General features: G+C 38.8%; 1 protein-coding gene across 1 annotated transcript in view; it reads right to left on the bottom strand.

The window, feature by feature from the left end:
• The window catches only part of FBXO33 (F-box protein 33), a 29,987-nt gene extending 17,536 nt beyond the window's left edge, over positions 1–12,451 (bottom strand). The window contains exon 1 of the mRNA XM_021701395.2: positions 11,844–12,451. Coding sequence (XP_021557070.1) covers positions 11,844–12,451 — 608 coding nt within the window. The remainder of the gene's footprint in view (positions 1–11,843) is intronic.
• Positions 12,452–20,118: the final 7,667 nt, after the last annotated feature.

The raw sequence follows: 20,118 nt of genomic DNA, 5'->3' as shown, positions 1-20,118 counted from the left end.
TGAGGTTTTTGTTTTTAAGTCTCTATGTCATTTACATCTACCATGATCTTTATTATTCTATAAGTTGCATAAGATCTATATTATGGTAGATCTTTATTAAACCTTTCTTCTACTCACCTTGGGTTTTGTTCCTCTCTCTCTCGTTCCTTTAGGTGTAAGATTGATCATTTGAGTTTTTTCTTGTTTCTTATTTCTTAGGCCTGTATTCTATATACTTCCCTCTTAGAACTGCTTTTGATGTGTCCCAGAGATTTTGGATCATTGTGTTTTCATTTTCATTTGTCATCATGTATTTTTTTATTTCTTCTTTGATTGTTTCATTGACCCATTGGTTGTTTAGTGTCATGTTGTTTAGTCTCCACTGTATGTGGGTTTCCGTTTTTTCCTTGTGATTCATTTCTAGGTTTATACTGATGTGTTGGAAAAGATGTTTGCTATGATTTCAATTTTCTTAAATTTATTGAGACTTGTTTTATGGCCCAATATGTGCTCTATTCTGGAGAATGTTCCATTTGCACTTGAAAAGAATATTTTTGGATGGAATGTTCTGTATATATCTGTTATGTCCAGCTGGTCCAACATGTCATTCAAAGACATTGCTTCCTCCTGGGGGTGCCTGGGTGGTGCAGTTGGTTAAGTGTTCAATTCTTGGTTTCAGCTCAGGTTGTGATCTTAGGGTTGTGAGATCAAGCTCCATGTAAGGCTCTGCGCTCAGCACAGAGTCTGCTTGAGATTCTCTCTCCCTTTCCCTCTGCCCCTCCCACTCATGTGCAGTCTCTCTCTAAAATAAATACATAAAATCTTTAAAACAAATCAAAACAAAAACAAAGACATTCCCTTATTAATTTTCTGTCTGAATGATCCATCCATTGATGTAAATAGAGTATTAATGTTCTCTACTGTTATTGTATTACCATCAATTTCTCTCTTTATGTACATTAATATCTGCTTTATGTATTTAGGTGCTCCAGTATCAGGTGCACAGATATTTACAATTGTTATATCTTCTTGATGGATTGATTCCTTTCTTCACTATGGAATGCCCTTGTCTCTCTTTACAATCTTTGCTTTAAAGTCTGTTTTGTCTGACATAAGTATTGCCACTCCAGCTTTTTTAAACTTTCATTTACATGGTGAATGTTTTCCATCCCTTCACTTTTAGTCTGTAGGCATCATTAGGTCTGAGGTGAGTCTCTTGTAGGTAGCATATAGATGGGTCCTATTTTTTTTTTTTTAATCCATCCCACCACTCTATGTCTTTAGATTGGAGCATTGAGGCCATTTACATTTAAAGTAATTATTGATAGGTATGTACTTATTGCCACTTAAAAGTTTTTCTTATTGGTTGTTTTTGTAGTTCTCCTTTGTTCCTTTCTTCCTTGCTCTTTTTTTCTGATTGATTAGCATCTATAGGGTTTTATTTGGCTTTATTTCTCTTTACTTTTGGTGTATCTATCGTAGGTTTTGGGTTTGTGGTTACCATGAGGTTCATCTATGTTACCTGAAGTAAATAGCAGTCCATATTAATTTGATGGTCATTTAAGTTCAAACACATTCTTAAAAAAAAAGATTTTTTTCTTTTTCCCCTTCTTTTCTCTTTTTGCTCCCTTCTCCACTTTTTTTTTTTAAGATTTTATTTATTTGTCAGAGAGAGAGAGCGCGTGTGCATGCAAGCAGGGGGAGCAGCAGAGGGAGAAGCAGGTGAAAGAGAGTGAGAGAGAGAGAGAAAGAGAGAGAGAGAAAGAACACACAAGCAGGGAGAGCAGCAGTCAGAGGAAGAAGCAGGCTCCCCAATGAGCAGGGAGCCTGATGTGGGACTTGATCCCAGGCCCCTGGGATCATGACCTGAGCTGAAGGTAAATGCTTAACTGACTGAGCCACCCAGGTGTTCCTCCTTTCTCCACTTTTGTGTATATGTCATATTTTACATGTTTTTATTCATTTTTCTTATGTTTAATTATGGCCATTTCTTTTCCACTTAAAGAAGTCACTTTAACATTTCTTACAAGGCTGGCTTAGTGGTGATAAATTCCTTTATCTTTTCTTTTCTGGGAAACTCTTTATCTCTCCTTCAAATCTGAATGCTAACCTTGCCAGGTAGAATATTCTTGGTTGTAGGTTTTTCCTTTTAGCACTTGCCACTCTCTTCTGGCTTGCAAAGTTTCTGCTGAAAAATCAGCTGATAGTCTTATAGTTTTTCCTTTCTAGGTAACTTTGTGTTTCTCTCTAGCTGGTTTTAAGATTCTCTATCTTTAACCTTTGACATTTTAATTATTATGTGCTGTGGTGTGGACCTCCTTGGGTTCATCTTGTTTGGAACTCTGCTTCTTGGACTTGGATGTCTATTTCTCTCCCTAGGTTAGGGGAGTTTTCAGATATTCCTTCTTCAATAAGTTTTTTACACCTTTCTCTCTCTTCTTCTGGGACCCCTATAATGTGAACATTTGTTCACTGGATTTTAAGAGATCTCTTAATCTGTTCTATTTAAAAATTTTTTTAATTTTAAAAATTAATTTTTTTTTTTCCTCTTTTTGGATGTTTAGCTTGTGTGCTTTCTATTATCCTGTCTTCCAGACTGCTGATATGTTTCTCTGAAAATCTCTAAACTACTGTTGATTCCCTTTAGGAAAAAAACAAACACTGACAACTCAATGGCCCCTTTCGAATATATTGTGATCATATAGTGAAGCCAAGAAAACTGCATATAGCCTCCAGGTGGCTCACTATTGTTTCAGATGGTAAAAACGGGACTGAAAAGAACATCTGGCAACAACACTAGAATAGAATATACTGAACCATGGCAATAAACAGATGCCTCATTTGGAGGCCATGAGATAATACCAGTAACTAGGGAATTGTGCCACATAATCCTTTTACTTAAATATGAAATCTGACCTACTTTTTATTTATTTAGTTTATTTACTCATTTATTTGTTGTCAAATCAGCAAATGAACTAAAGAAACAAACAGGGTTCTTTCCTGCACAATGTCTATAACATGCACTTGCTCAAAAGACATGTAATAAAAACATATTGGGAAAACATTACAGTTGGTTACAAAGTTTTCTTTCATCTCACTTCTTCAAATTAGTTTAGCTCTGTTCCTAAGGTAATATTAATAGTATACAACCTACTTACTATTACTAGTCCTTCTTGCAACACATCTTAGCTCTTTTTTTAAAAAAGATTTTTTATTATTTGAGAGACAGAGAGAAAGACAATGTGCATGAGTGTGTGCAACAGTGGGAGGAGGGGCACGGAAGAGGGAGAAGCAGACTCCCCACGGGGCAGGAAGCCTGATTCGGGACTTGATACCAGGACCCTGGAATTATAACCTGAGCCGAAGGCAAATGCTTAACTGACTGAGTCACCCAGGCGCCCCTGTAACACATCTTAGATGTGTTGTGAAAGCACAAAACCATAAACAATGTTTGATAATCAATCTCCTGAACCATGCAATAGGCCATACTACTGCCAAAAGAGAATGAATTTCTTCAACCTAATTGCATTTTTTTAATCCTATTTCAAAAAGCCATCAGTTTTAGATCTAGAGCTGTCAGATTATTAAGTACTTACAACTTAGAAACTCAGCCTATAGACTTCTCTCCTACTCTTTGTTCATTCAATTACTAAAATATGTATTATGTGTCAATGATGTGAAAAGTTATGGCAGTTAAACTCCCAGTGTCCATGAGTGGGTTAGTCTCTTGGCATAGAAATAAAGGTTTTAAAAGGACTCATTTAAAAAAAATTGGATGAGAATAAGAAATTATTAATAACTTTGTTAGTGTGTATTAATGGCATTGTGTTTATGTAAAAAAAAGCCCATAATTTTCAGAGCTTTATACTGAAGTGTGTAGTGTAAAAGGACATTGATATCTTGGATTTGTTTTAAAGTACTTCAGTAAAGATAAAATGAATGCAAATGTGGCAAAATCCTTAAATTACTGAATCTGGGTGATAGGTTGGTTCATAGTGTCTATTTTTTGTGTGTGTTACAAAATTTCATTAAAAAAATTAGAAAACCAGGCAGTCATTTCTCTGTATAACTAGCAAGTTCACTTAACTAATCTGTGGTTCAGTTTTAGCGTCTGTAAAATAGCAATCACAGACCTGTACCTCTGAAAAATGAAGCGCGGGAAATCGAAGGGGTAGACAAACCATGAGAGACTATGGACTCTGAGAAACAAACTGAGGGTTCTAGAGGGGAGGGGGTGGGGGGATGGGTTAGCCTGGTTATGGGTATTAAAGAGGGCATGTACTGCACGGAGCACTGGGTGTTATAAGCAAACAGTGAATCATGGAACACTACATCAAAAACTAATGATGTAATGTATGGTGATTAACATAACATAATAAAAAAACAGCAATAATAATGGTACCTACCCTTATGGTTGTTTAATACTGTTGTTTCTCTGGGAAAACTAGTTTAGCATTTTGTGGGTTGTTAAGAACACATCTACTTCTACATCAAAAACTAATGATGTAATGTATGGTGATTAACATAATAAAATAAAAAAAAATGCAAAAAAAAAAAAAAAAGAACACATCTGCTCAGTTCTCTGCAGTCCTGGCAATATGCCTGGACCTTACCCAGGCCCATGACTGTTGTGGTGACTCTAACTGGAGTTTGGTATCAGGAGGGTGATGGCTTGAGAAGGTGGGTCTAAGCTATGGAAGATCAAAGTCTCTTGCCTCAGGTGACTACCTTTCTTCTTAGCCTTGAACCAAAATTGTCCTTTTGAGGTTTCTAAGAGTGAGATTCTGATTATTTTTTGAAGTAACTAGCAACATCTGAATAAAAGGTAGCTCAATTCTGCCCTTGTTTCCTCCCCTTTTCCTTGTCCACTGAAGAGATGTAATAGAAGAGTACACATGATGAATGTCTGGGAAGGAAAACAGATTTATTTATCTGGGCTTACGGTTACAGGTGACGAGACCAGTGATTTGGGGCAAAGAACCCTTGTGCAGAGTACTACCCACTTCTTCCTTTCCACTTAGTCCCATCATCTTGAGCCTGTAACTCATATGAGGGCCAGACTTAAGCAAATTCAAAGAAGTAATGGGTTTAGGGCGCCTGGGTGGCTCAGTCGTTAAGCGTCTGCCTTCGGCTCAGGTCATGATCCCAGGGTCCTGGGATCGAGTCCCACATCGGGCTCCCCGCTCAGCGGGAAGCCTGCTTCTCCCTCTCCCACTCCCCCTGCTTGCGTTCCTGCTCTCGCTATGTCTCTCTCTGTTAAATAAATAAAATCTTTAAAAAAAAAAAAAAGAAGTAATGGATTTATATGAAGCAGGAAGTGAGGGAGGAGAAAAGAGGGAAAGGAAAATTCCAAGTGACTGCAGTAAGGAAGACCAGGAAGTTTCTGGAGCAATTCAACAGACTGATCAAAATTTACATAAGGCCTATATGAACAGGGCATTGTTTGAAAGTATTTCGTTTTTTTTTTTTAAGATTTTATTTATTTATTTGACAGAGAGAGAGATAGTGAGAGCAGGAACACAAGCAGGGGGAGTGGGAGAGGGAGAGGGAGAAGCAGGCTTCCCGCCGAGCAGGGAGCCCGATGTGGGACTCGATCCCAGGACTCTGGGATCATGACCTGAGCCGAAGGCAGACGCTTAACGACTGAGCCACCCAGGCGCCTGAGACCTTTCATCTTCTTTTCTGGGATTCTGTTGGACTGTTTAGTACAACCGGGACCTAAAAGTTTGATATCTTGGTCATAATGACCTTGTTCTCTCTTTCGTGGTTCAGAATTGGGGAACTTTATCCGTGGCAGTAAGTTTAGCATGTTTCCTTCTATTTCAGAGGATCCAAAATTATTATTATGATTATTATTTTAGATTTTTTAATTTATTTATTTGACACAGAGGCAAAGTGAGAAAAGGAACACAAGCAGGGGGAGTGGGAGAGGGAGAAGCAGGCTTCCCTCTGAGCAGGGAGCCCGATGCGGGGCTCGATGTGGGGCTCGATCCCAGGACCCTGGGATCATGACCTGGGCTGAAGACAGATGCTTAACAACTGAGCCACACACGCACCCCCAAAATTGTTTTTTTGATGTAATAAATAGTATCAGTGGAAAAATGCAAAACACAGCCACTCTGAATTAAAGTTAGTACAGCCAAGTCTAATTCCCTATGGAAAAGTTACATACCTGAAAACTTGCTACTTTAAAATAATGTTCTTAAAAAGGTTAAAACCTTTCCCAGTGCGGTAAAGGAGCTCATAAAATGTAATGTTTTCATTTTCTAAACTGATAAAAGCTAAAATAATCTACATCATTGCAAGAAATTCTTTCAGGTCAATTCCATTCTTAGTCCATGTTCAATACCAAGTATATTTACATCCACATAACACTTTTTATAACATATTTCCTCCTCTCACAAATGCTAATGAATGACCACAGCCAAATGGAACAAACAAAAACAAACACTTTAAAGAAATATTGTCCAACAGAACTCTCTGCCATGATGGCAATACTCTGTTCATGCTGTCTAATAATGGTAGCCACTAGCCACATATAGCTATTGAGCACTTGAAATGTGGCTAGTAGGACTAATCTTTAATTTTACTTAAGAAATTAAAAATTCAAAAGCTGTATGTGACTATTGGCTACCAAACTCTACAGCACAATTTTAGGGACCAGATATAAGTCATCAGCCTCTCATAGTATTCCTTATTAGTTTTATTAGGATCTGGTAGCTAAAAGCAATCTCCTAGCATTTGGTTTACAATTCACTTACTCAGTTACCTTCTAAGAATTACCATCATCCTCCAATCCCAGATATTACACAAAAAAGGTTTAAATAAGACTGACATTTAAAATTGTTATTGAACATGCTATTAAAATATCATTTAACAATATAAAGACAAGAAAACAGTGCTTCTTAGAGTAATGATGGGAAAATATTTGATTCTCCCATTTTCATTCTCATGGTCCTGCCATACTTTCTTTCCTATTGCTCCAGGCAAAAATTTGTCTGGCCCAAGGCCTTGGTGCTTAGTGTTTTTTTTTTTTTTTTTTCTCCTTGCTTAAAATGCTATTTGCTCAGATCTTCAGATGGGTGACTTGTGTCATTCCAATTGCAGCTCAAATGTCCTTTTCAGACATGTTCTCCCTCGCTACTCTATTGTTGCCACCTAGTCACTATTACGTAGTCCTCTTTTATTTTCACAACTGAAATAATCTTTCATTTATTTACTTGTTTCTTCTTTCCCCTCTAGAATGTTGACTCCATGAGAAAGGGAAGTTTGTCTTCACTGTTTGGCACATAGTAGGCTCTCAATATTTGGAGGAAAAAAACCCCAATTTTTTATAACTATCATTTTAGGCCCTAAATAAATTTATCAAGTTGGGTGAGTTCTTTCAAGGCTGCCTCAGAACTAACACATTAAAATGGAAATAATTTAATCACTTCACTCAAAAGCTACTTCACAGCTTCATTTAACACAGAAAAAATAACATTTTACTTTAACAATCTTTTGATGAGTTTTATTTCATATCCTCCAACTATCAGTTCTCAGTCATTGTAAGAATGTACCTATGGACTAGAGAGAACCCTAATTCTTCTCAGCAGCCATCCTAGGAGGTTAGTTTCTTTAACAGGTTAGAATCTCCTCCTTTCTCAATAACCTATGGAACCACTTTATACTGTCAGTTTTAAGGTAAGCAGTCTGTTGGATATGCATCATCTCAGCTTTCCTCTCTATGGGCAATCACCTCTTGGACAGTATACACTGGTCAGAGTCCCAGTATATTTTATTTTTTTAAAAAGATTTTATTTATTTGTTTGAGAGAGAGAGAGAGTGAGCACGCATGAGCAGAGCGGGGGAGGGATGGGGGGGGAGAAGCAGACTACCCGTTCAGCAGGGAGCCCCACATGGCGCTCAATCCCAGGACCCTGAGATCATGACCTGAGCCGAAGGCAGCTGCTTAACCGACTGAGCCACCCAGGAGCCCCAGAGTCCCAATATATTTTAATATTTATTCTGCAAATGGGCTTTTTACACAAATAATAAAAGCTCTCATAAGAAAGATGCTATTATTACATGTATTTACTACATTATGAGAGGGGAAAATATTTCAAGAAAAATAAGGCTGAGGGTTGCTGAACACAACACCTTCAAGGCATTTCCTACCATGGTAGATAATAATATGAAATGTCCAAAGAATTTTTAAACTATTTTAAGATGTATTTTTAAATGGCCTTATCTGTTTTTGGATCTTGGTAGACTGATGTTGAGAAAATAATACAAAGGTAAGGCTTTTCTTCATTGCACATGCCAATCAACAAGACAAAATCTAAGAATTATTAATAGAACTTCTACTACTGAGAGGTTATGTAAGCCAGCAGAGCCATGAAATGGTCAATGTACATATATGTAGTTGGGAGTTGTAGCCCAGATTTTTAACAAGAAAATGTCCTCTGTACAAAATCTCTATGGCTTACTGCAATATTTATCTTTAATAAAAGTACTGCCCCCAATTTAGAATTTCATCCAACAAAGCTCATGTAAAATACTTATACAGTCCAGAAAAGCATAAACTGGATGATGACAATATACCTATGCCTGCTGTTTAAAAATAAGTATTTTTAGGGACACCTGGGTGGCGCAGTCAGTTAAGCGTCTGCCTTCAGCTCAGATCATGATCCCAGGGTCCTGGGATCAAGCCCCACATCGGGCTCCTTGCTCAGCAGGGAGCCTGTTTCTCCCTCTGCCTGCCGCTCCCCCTGCTTGTTCTCTCTCTGACAAATAAATAAAATCTTAAAAAAAAAAAAAAGTATTTTTAGTAATTGAGTCTATTAGCTATTATTATAAATCTTATTGTCCAGGAACTCATTTTTTCTAAGTAGTCAAATACAGCTTTTCAATAGGCAGTACTCAACAACCAGATTAAATTCTAAAAATGAATATCTACATGTGTTGTTTTGAACTTTTAAGAACAATTTCTTATGGAACAACTGCAGAAGAAATTCAGCCTATTTAACTTATAATACAGTTGAATGAGAAATACCTACTGCATTTCTGTTCTTACTTTCTGTTTCTTACAATACTGGCAGATATTGTAGACTCCCGTAGGGAAAGGGAACTCTGAAACCTAGAGGACTGTGTTTTGCCCTTTGAGAGGCATTTCTGCACCTCTCTGGTCTTCACCAGTTGTTCCTAACGTCTAAGATATCTGTAAAGAGGCTACACTCACTCTGAGAGTACATGTGCATATGAAACCCAGGAATCAAGCAAAACTAAAATGTACCCTTGAAAAGTTCCCACAATCCAAGGTTATAGTTTTAGTTCTTTTTCTGGAGGACATGAAAATATCTGGAACACAACAAAATAACAGTCTGAGTTGTACAGATTATATAAAGGAATTCACCACAAAGGCTGGAAGCATCAGGCTGGTGAACTGGTAGGTTTCAAATCCCCCTTTAGTACTTATAAAAATGGCAGAAATCAAGACCCAAAACTACTGTAAATTTAACTTGGAAGTGTAAAGAACAGTATCAAATGTTCATTTTTCTCATTAGTTATTAAATTTATGGTTTTGGAAAACCCAAAAATCACATGAAATTGTTTTCTTCTTCACTGAACCTGAGCCTGTAGTTTAAGTGTTTACAGAAGGAAATAAGTATAGGCTTTAACAAAATTACCAAATAAACAACTTGATCTAAAACATTTCAAATTTGTTCAAGTTGAGAGAAAACTAGTCCCATTTATGTTTTTAACATTCATGTTAGCACTTTCAATATTACTAGAATATCTCAAGACATTTTCAAAAATAAAGGTTAAATTATTTCCAAACATATAAAGATATTTTATTTTAAAAAACCCTTTGAAGTATCACTAGTACAGATAATGCATGTAATAATACTATATTTTCATTTCAGACACACAAAATGAATGTGCTACCAAAGCAGCACAATACACAGTACCATCCCTACTGTAAATGACAAGAAAACCTTAAAATCAGAGATGACAGTGTGCTGTATTTGCATCGAAGTGAGAGCTGACCCAAAAGGGCAGGCATAAGGTGGCATTATAGACAGGTAGATTGGGATGCTAATAAAAGTGGTAGGTACATTTTGGTCATTTATACCTCAACAAAGCTGAAAAAAAAGTGGTAGGGGTAAGAAAAGGAGAAAGAGAAGAATTAAACAAAGGAAAGAGGTGATATACCACTATTTCGCCTATATAACGTTATCCATCCAACCAACCAGTTATTGAAACACTTAAAAGGAACTAGGCACTCTGTAAGGCTTGTTCGTACTTGGACCAAAGGCTAGCTTTTTTTTTTTTTTTGGATGTTCGCTCAGAAGTGCCATCTGATCTCAGAACAGAAAAATCTAATTAGTACTCACTGAATTCACTCCCACTCTTGGTCTCATCAGTAGTTTAAGTGCTCGGTGACTCTGAATCTTTTAAACTCTGGATCATTTGGTCCTCTAGTCATACATTCAACTCTGAGAGTCTCCAATTTACAGCTTCAAACAGCCTCTCTTGCTACATACAACCAAAGTAAGAAAATGGAATGGCTTGATGTGAAAAGCTGGGGAAATACACAGGCCACTGGAATGATGGAGCCGTGCTCCAGGTACAAGTTGGAGCTACATGCTTATCTCCCACTCATTGATTCAGATCCAGAAATTATATTAAATCAGTACCTTCTCTCAACCCTGTTCAATATAACGTGTGATGTTAAACACGATGTATTTATTGCAAAAGGAAGGACACTGCCCTTGTAGAAAAATGATGCTGTATGACAATGTGTACATCACTTGCGTCAGTTTCCTTTCTATAAAATAGGGATAATAGCTGCCTTGCCTAACTCCCAGGGTCACTGAAAGGATCAAATAAGATAGTGTACTTGTAAACTGCTAAACTATTATTACCACGTCAGTTGCTCCTTTTAGAACTTCTGAACTTTTTTCCGACTCACAGTTTAATTGTAAGGTTATTTAGAACATCCAGATACAAAAAACTTAAATTGATAGGATTTTGGAGAGGACAACAAATAAAGGAAAATGCTGATAAAGATAATAGGTCAGAACATAGGAAGTTAGTCCCAGAATTACAATAAAGTCCTGATGCAAAACCAGGACAGTTACGTGCTTACTCTTTGCAGGCATTGGGCAGTTCCCCTAGCACACACAAACACCAAGCTGTACTGTGCTACTTTTAGGTGAATCACTGGGGACAAGTTGAGTCTGGAGGTGCAAGGGGAGGGACTTCCAACCCTGATGATCAGGCTCTTCCCCCATCCCTTTAACAAACACTCCTCCTACTCTTTGTGCCTGGCCCAGTTAATGAAAACTATTCCTGGTAAGAAAATGGCTGTCAGAGATTTCTTTTAGGGAGAGTCTTGTAACTATGAGACACTAGTAGCACACCTATTTCTTCCCCCACCACGAACTATTTTGAATGGACAGTTCAGAATCAGAAAAACCAGGTTATGTTTTGTTTTCTCTCAAGACTCACAGGCCTCACCCCCACAAGCTTCAGCTCTCCCATCTGTAAAATGAAGAATGACGGCGCCTGTCAGCTTCATCCCGGGGCCACAGAGAGGATGAATGAGACAGTCCTTGAAAGGCGCCAGGAGTGGTGTCTGACAAACACCAAGTCCATCACTGTTTATAAAGTATTATGATGAGTCCCGTTATGCCCTCCCGCCTCAAGTAAATCGCCGGGTTGGAACTGACACCCGCAATCACTGAAGAAAGCAACGCTAAATCCGGACGGGCGTATCCGCACCGAATCTATTTCGGGGTGAGAGGCGGGAAGCGACAAGGGGCCCCGGGAGAAGGGGAGAGGGGAAAGGAGGATGGATGGAAGGTCCATGATGAACCTACCTGTTGTTCCGGATGCTGACCAGCACGCACAGCACCAGCTCCAAGTAGGTGCGCAGCACTTCCAGCCAACGGGTTGAGAGCTGCAGGGCCTCGACTTCTTCCCCGCCAGTCCCGGTGTCCGCGCCGCTTCCGTCGCCCGGGCCGCCGCCACCGCTCAGGTAATTCTCGGCGGCGAACTCAACACGCAGCTCTCGCACGAACCAGCCGCACTTGCGCATGAGGAATTCGAGCCGGGGCTGCTCCGCGGGGGAGACGCGGAGGCAGATGCGGAGCTGGGGCCAGAGAGCAGGGTAGAAGAGGCACTCGCGCCAGTGCGAGCAGGAAGCTGAGGCCCGCAGCCGGTCCGGCGCCGGCAGGAAGGAGAAGATGTGCACGATCAGCTCGCTGGGCAGCGACGCGGCGCCTGCCGCCTGCCCGCACAGAGCCATCCGGCCCCGCCGCCGGCTGCCAGCCCCCGGCCGCCCCCGCAGTCCCCGGAGCAGCCCCCGCAGCCGTCGCAGCTGCTGCAGCCGCAGCCGCTGCCGCCGCCACCGCGCCACCCGGGCGGCCCCGGCTCGGGTTCGAGCTCCCGGCGGTCGGGGCTGCGGTACTGACAAGAACAACAACATCAATGACAAGGAAGAAGGGGGCGGAACCGTCGTGGGTCTTGGCGGAACCAAGTGCAGCAGAAGTTGCCGAGAGGGGGGAAAGTCTCTGAGGGGGTGGCTTCTAGATAGCCAGCTTCTGGCCCCTTAAACTGTACTCACGCGAGTCCAAGGCCTACACACTCAGTAACTTCAAAATCCTCGCTTGTAATGTTTAGGGCCCAGGAAGCGGCGGGACTTATCGTAAAGAAACAGCAGACCTCCCCGCGCTTGGAGGCGGAGGCAGAGCAGTGGTAGAAGCTGAGTTTGACGTCAGCGGTGGTGGGAGGAGCCCTGTGAGGAGGAGCGCGACTTCCGGAAGAGGGGAGCGCCTGGTTGCCGGTAGGGAAGGGAGACGCGGCACGTGACTTTTGACGCACGCAGGCCGGCGGGGCGGGGTGGGAAGCGCGGTTGGTGCGGGCGCTAGGCGGCTCGTCCCATCTCCTAGTGGCGGCTGAGTTCCATCAAGTGTGTAAGTCAGTTAGTTAATTTGGACGTTCAGGCGGTGGCATTGGCGGAATTCGGATCAGTGCGAGGGGTCTCGCAGTTTCTCAGTTGCTGGGCCGAGGACTCAGAGCCAAAGTGTCAGCATGCACGGGGTTTCTGGGCGGACCCACCCGCGCAGGGTACTGTTAAGAGTTTGTGAGAGAAAGAGCCACTAAGGAGAGGGAGCGGGCGGACTCGCGGGCTAACTCGGGCGGGCTGTGTCGGGAGAGGAGAAGCGCGGCGCGGGGCGGCCGAGAGCACAGACCGAGGCCTTAGGTGGACATTCATCACTGGTCCGACCGTGCAAATGACCTCTGCGCACACCTGGTCTGTGAGGAAGGAGTGAGGAGAGCGCCACCCGTTGGATTTTGAGGGAGAGAGGGAAGAAAAGGCAAATGAGTTCGATCTGTGGTGGATTATCAGCCTCTTCTCCGGGATTTGAGGGAGGCTCTGATTTCCCGGTTCTGAGACTTAAAAGCACTAGTTGAAAAGAAGCTGATGGTTATGGTAAAGGTTTTCTTTAGTTTGGAGCCCGTAATTTCAGGGAAGGATTTTTAAAAGTGTCCCTTAACTTGATCACAACTTGGGAAGTAGTTAACTGGTGGTAAAGGGCGGTGAAGTCAGAAAGGAGTAAGTGATTTTTATGTAATAATTGAGGATTGCTTTAGTGAGGCTGCCGCTCCAGAGCCTTCACTATGATCTTGGAACAGCCTTGTTCTCTTAGTAAACACCAAGAAACTGTCTAAATATTTTTAGCTCTTTGAGGGCAAAACTCTCCATTCATGCTGCTTTGATGGCTTTTGGTGCCTTGCACGTAACATGTTGCCAACGATATAGTGTTACCTGTGAGTTCTCATCAGCTAAGTACCTGTAAGAAAAAAAGCTGTCATTGTGGTAGGTCACTTCTCTGAACCTCTGTCTGCAAGTGTTCTTTCTATGTAATTATTATTACATCTTAATTAAGGAATAACGAATACTTATGGCAACAACAGTGAATTAGGAAGTTGAGACTTGGATTTTAATTTTTTATTTCTTAAACTCATTGAAGTATTTTGAAGTAAACCATAGACCTCTAGATATTCCATTTCTAAGTCCTTTAGTACGCATCTCCATAAAAGCATATTTAACTATATAACAACAATATTATCACACTTTAAATAACATCTTAATGTTATTTAATATTTTAATATCTAATATTATAAGTCTTCATATTTATCCATTTATCTCCCAAATGACCTTTACAGCTGTTTTATCCAAACCAGAATCCAGTTAAAGACCACACTTGTTTTTGTTTATGTATTTCAAGTCTCTGTTAATCTAGAATAGTCATTCCCCCAACACATTTTTTCCCCTTTGATTAGCTAAACAGAGGAGACATTATCCTGTAAAATATCTCCCCTTCTATAATTTTTTGACTATTTTCTCTTGGTATTTAGCTTACCTCTCTAGTCCTTGAATTTCTAATAAAACTGGACATTAATGTTAATGGCTTGATTAAGTTGGTGACATCTTGATCTCCCTCCTAAATTTATGCTTTATTTTTCTCCTTAAAGTAATCTGTAACATGTTATTTGGCTTCCTAAAAATGTCTAACTCCCCTATCAACCACTCACTTAATGCCCTTAATAATAATTGATAATTCTTGCTGGAATCATAATTTTATTAGGGTTTGCAAAATGATAGTTTCTAACTCTTTCATTTCATCTGTATTTATTAATTTGCATTCTTCTGGATAGAAAGAATTTCTTTCATAAACTGGCAACATGTAGTTACTCCAAAATACAGCTTCTGTTGGAAAGTTAGAAAAAAAATACTTAGATGTTTTTCTTTTATTACCAATTTTGAAAGTAAGTTTTAGGGCTCAAGGAGTGACAAATGAGTTTTTCTAGCTTTTATTTATTTTTTTAATATCATGTACTCATTGATTTTTGGTATATTTTAATTAGTTATTATTTTTAAAAAATATTTATTTATTTAAAGAGAGATAGTGGGAGCAGGGGGAGGGGCTGAAGGAGAGGGAAAGAGTCTCAAGCAGATTCTGAGCTAAGTGCAGAGGTGGTGGAGGGGCTTGATCTCAACCCTGAAGATCAGGACCTGAGCCGACATCAGGAGTCAGAAGCTTAATCCGATGATCCACCCAGGTGCCCGTAGTTATTTTTGAGTCTCAAATTTGATGCTTCTAGAGTGCCTCTCAAAGAATTCTGTGTGATTATTATTATAATAAAAAAAGTCCTTGAGCATTTTTAGTAGATGTTACCCTGGACTGGGTTGGAAAGTGAGGCTAGATTTTGATCTTTTTTGCTTTTGCTATGATCTAGCTAGGTGACATTTAAACAATTTGCTTAACCTCTTTGGGCCTCATGTTCTCCATCTGTACAAATAGAGAGTTTTGACAAAGTTCCCTGCAGCTCTGATATTCTCTGACTTAAGAAGACAAAACTTATTTAGACATATTTTACATATCATAAAATTCACCCATTTCAAGTATACAAGTCAGTGATTTTTAGTAATTTTACCAAATGATGCAGCCATCACTGTAAATCAGTTTTAGAACATTTTCATCCCTTTAATAAGATACCTTGTGCCCATTTATAGCTAATTCCCACTCCTCAGACAGCCACTAATGCACTTTCTGTCTCTATAAATTTGCCTTTTCTGAACATTTCATATTGATAGAATCATACAATATATGATTTGTGTCTTCTTTCACTTAGCATAACATTTTTGAGGTTCACTCATGATGTAGCATGTGTCATGAATCCGTTCCTTTTTATTGCTGAATAGTATTCCATTTTATGGATTTTTTTTTTTAATCTACCCATTCACCAGTTGATGGATATTTAGTTCCCAGATTTCAGCTATTACGAATAACGTTTCTGTGAACGTTCATGTGCAAGTCTTTTGTGGACATGTGTTTTCATTTCTCTTGGGTAGATACCTAGGAAAGTGTATGGTAGGTTATATGGTAGTTCTATGTATAACTTTTTGAGACATTGTCAAACTGTTTTCCAAAGTGGCTGTATCATTTTTCTTCCCAGAAGCAATGTATGAGGGTTTCCAGGCTCTGACTTTTGGAAGATCTTGAGATATCCTCTGATGGATTTGAGATTATTTTTCCTTATTCTTAGCATTTTGCTAGAAACAAACTGCATTTTTCTTGGATACCATTAATACTTAGTTTTTAATTATTAGGAATTGTTCCTAAAGGAAATAAAAATATATCAATCTGCTATAAAATGTCAGCTTCTCAGTGTTTTTTTTTTTTATTTTTTACTTTCATGTTAAATGAAGAATGGTGGTAATACTATTATTAATGAAAAGCTAAGACATGAATTAATAAGATATGGTTTTTGCCTAGTTACCATAATAAAACCAAAAATTCCAATGATGGGATACAACTTGTTTAATAAGCCAACATCTTTAACATTAATCAAATATTTATTGAGTATGTGTATTCTTAGCATGTTAATTTTACGAGTTAGACTATTTCTCTTGACATATATACTAAAGTATAAACTTTATGATAAACCAACAAAATTGACTTCTGAACAGCAGAATGAAATTGCATTTTATGAAGTTATAATGTCTGAACTAGGATTCAAAGTGTGGGAGGAAGTACTGACGTTACAAAGCTCATAAATACTCAGTAGTACTAAGCTCCTGGTTCCAAAAGTGGCATATTGTCACTATAGCAACTACCCATACTTATTTGGATCTGAAACCCAGGCAGTGAATGGTGGATAAGACTATAACATCAAGATAGATGTGTGCCCTCGTGGGTTGATGTGGTCTGATCTGTTGTTGGTCAAGTGTTTGTTCCATTTTTCTTATATTTATTATGATTGATTCAAGTTTTATAAAGTTATCTTAATTTGTATTAATGTGGGTTTTTTTGGAGAGAAACTAAACATTTACTATTCTTATATTCTTCCTTTTCTAACATGCGAAGCTTGGTGCTTTTTCTTGTTAGGTTATTAAATATATTTGTACTGTAGCCTTTTCTCCATTTTTGTTTGGCAAGTTGTCAAACAGTAGTTATAAAAATATAACTTTTATTATGCTGAATCATTTGCAATATTATAGCAGGAAAAAACCCATGACAGATTTTATTTTAGCTACATCATAAAAAGATGCTTAAGACTACCAATAAGTGTGAAAATTGCCTAAATGCAAACATCTTTTGAAAAAATGTTTTTTTCTGAACAGGGTTTGGGTTTCAGATACTGTTGGCAAATAGAGATGACATAACTTCCTCCCAATTATCTCTTAGCATGCATCCATAAATTTACTTAGAGGCACAGGAGCCTCCTGGGAAAATAGAATTGGGAACCAGATTCCTTTCTCTCCACCCTTGTCTGATGGATTGGAATGGTTCCTAGTGAGGTCATATTACAGGAAAAAGAAGTGAAGGATTGAAGGGAATTTATCTTTAGGGTAGGGAAAGTCTGCCCTGGTGAGCTGGCTGCAGGAGAAAGGATCAGTTTTTTTCCCCCCCGTAGGTGCACCATGTTGCTGATATCAGAACTGATTCTAACCAAGCCACTCACAAATTTGTTGTGCAAGTTTGTGAATTGGAAAATCTGTTTCTAAAAGAGACAGAGGCAGTGAAAGAAGAATTGGGTCCTGAGCAATGTGATAGTGAGTGGGGAGGACTGTAACTTACCAGAGCATGCTTCCCCCACTGGGAAAGTTGAAAGTTTCTAGATTTTCAGAAGACACTAAAATACTAATTTTTTTTAAAAAGAGGTGAAATGTCCTGATTGCTAGCTCATTCACATTAGGAATATTCTGTGGGCTACACAAAACCAGATTACCTATAGGATACCAGGTTACAGCTTCTTTACCTGAGAGCTCTCATACATGTGGGCTGGAGTCACTTTGTGTTCTAATAGCAGGCCTACTAGCTAGTTCCTGTGCTTTAAGTCCACTTCCAGAGCTATTTTTTTTTTTTTCATTCTTATCTTTAGAATTTAAAGGAAAAAAAAGGTTTAGTGTGTTTATTTTATATCATTATTGATTTCTTGCCTTTATGCTAGAGGATGGGTGTTTTAAGAGGTAATTTGTGTTGCTAAAAATATATTAAAAACTAAGTATTGCTGGTTTTGATGCAGTTGATTCAACCAATAGAGTTTCTTGACTTCTCGTTAAAATCAGTAACTGGCTGATTTTAATTATTTTATTTTATTATTATTTTATATTATTATTTTATTATTATTTTAGTTGGAGTTGTACAGCTTACATTGTAGTATCCCGCAATGGGGTACATAGGACTATTACTCAAGGGGCACTGTCTCTAAGTAATCGTTTTAATTGGGTTCCTTTGGTTGCTTAAGTAGCTTAAATAATTAGGGAACTTTTTTATTTTCCTTTCTTCTTTTTTTTTTTTAAATGGAAACTATAGGGAGTTTAGGGGATATCCATAAACACATATCAGAGCATACCTTAGCCTCCCAGGGACTAGAAGGGGGAAATAAAAACATGAGTTAAGCTTACTCTCTTCATCTCTGAGTTCAGTAGTGTGTCCTTCATTTTTTTTCAGTAAGCTTCCTTTACTTTCTCATTTGCCCAGAGCCCCAGATTGCTGGCCCTTACTGGTCTACAAGGTCTTCTATCTCAAATATTCACTTTCATTTGCAAATTAGTCCTTTGTCTCCACCTGAAATTCTTGAGAGAATCTGAATGGGTCATCTTTGGGAGATAGGATACTAAAAAGTTGGTGGCATTCCTATTGATTACAGCGAAGTGTTCCTGCTGTTAACCTTAAAAATAAAACTGCCAGTTATTTTACCAGCAAACAATAGGTTTATTCAGGAATAGCAGAGAATTGCAATCTAGGACAAGCAAATTATGGCAAAACTGATGGCAGAACCTGAAAAAGGAGAGGAACACTCTTCTATAGAGGAAGGGGGGAAGTTGGAAAGGCAGTTATAAACAAAAAGTCCATTATAGTAAACTGGGAATTGGAAGTATAGTGGTTTTTCATTGGCTGAGCTGTTGCCAATGGAGGAGGAAAGGCTTTCTTCCTCTTGCTGGGGCAATGGGGTAGTATCCACCTGCAAGGTCCATCTCTTCCTGTTGGATTTGCAATTGATGATGACTGGTAGGGCATGAGAACTCCTCTGTGGAACCTCTGACTCTATTTTAGTGAGGTTTCCATTAATTAATTTTCACACTGCCCTAGTCCAATTAGCTGAATTTAGGAGGATGGAGTAATGTGCTGATGCTTTGTACAGATAGATGTGGGGATTAAGGATGAAGAGGGGAAGCTTTCTTCAGAAAGGGTGTGGGCCAGCAACCACTCTGAAATCTATCTAGAACAGTGGGTACCATGGCTCAGTGACTTTTTATCCAGAGATGCCTTGAACTCTGTATTGAACAAAAATGGCCCATGTTGATAACAGATCTTTTAGATAGTTATTGACTAGTCTTCAAATAGTTTCTTTGGTTTTCCTTACTCCTGGGAATACCCACCAGACTTTTCCAGGTCATAGTAGTTGAATAGCTGTAAGACTTTGTCATGAAGACCTATATACTTCATGGTATATAGGTGCAATTAGTGCAATATTCTCATTGAGGAATTTATTATTTATTCCTTTGGGAAAATCTCTTAAGGCTATTAGGTACTGAAAAGGAGAAATGAAGTGAATATTTTCATACAGTAACATTAATTGGAGTCTTACTTTGCTCCAGGGCAAAGGGGTTCCACTTGCTAGGCCAACTGTAATCAGTTTTAGAGGCTGAGGAGTACTATGTTGAGGATTTTGGATTTTGAGACTATTCTCTTGTTCTACTGGGAAGAGTGCCATGTTTGATTGTGACATCTGCCATGGTTGGAATTCTTGACCTGAATGACCTATATTTTCTGTCCCTAGTCTGAGTTAATTATTGTCTAAATGATACAATATATTAGTGCTTGTTTTCTACTTTGCTTTTGTTGTATGTATAATACATTCTTCAGTGGATTGTATTTGTGCCAATTCCTTATATTGTGGGTAGTGGCATATCACGTATTAAATTTTTTAAGTAACTTTTTTTCAAATTAAGAATTTTTAAAAGCCACAATGATATCAAATTTCTAAATATTAAAATTTGTCAGCTCTTAACTGGATTCTTTAGGAATATGAACTACTTCTTCACATATGTTGAATATTAATAGGGGAGGAGTG

Source organism: Neomonachus schauinslandi, chromosome 9 (assembly GCF_002201575.2).
Source record: "Neomonachus schauinslandi chromosome 9, ASM220157v2, whole genome shotgun sequence".
NCBI lineage: Eukaryota > Metazoa > Chordata > Mammalia > Carnivora > Phocidae > Neomonachus > Neomonachus schauinslandi.
Note: the sequence above shows the minus strand (reverse complement) of the source record. Positions and strands in the feature narration are given on the sequence as shown.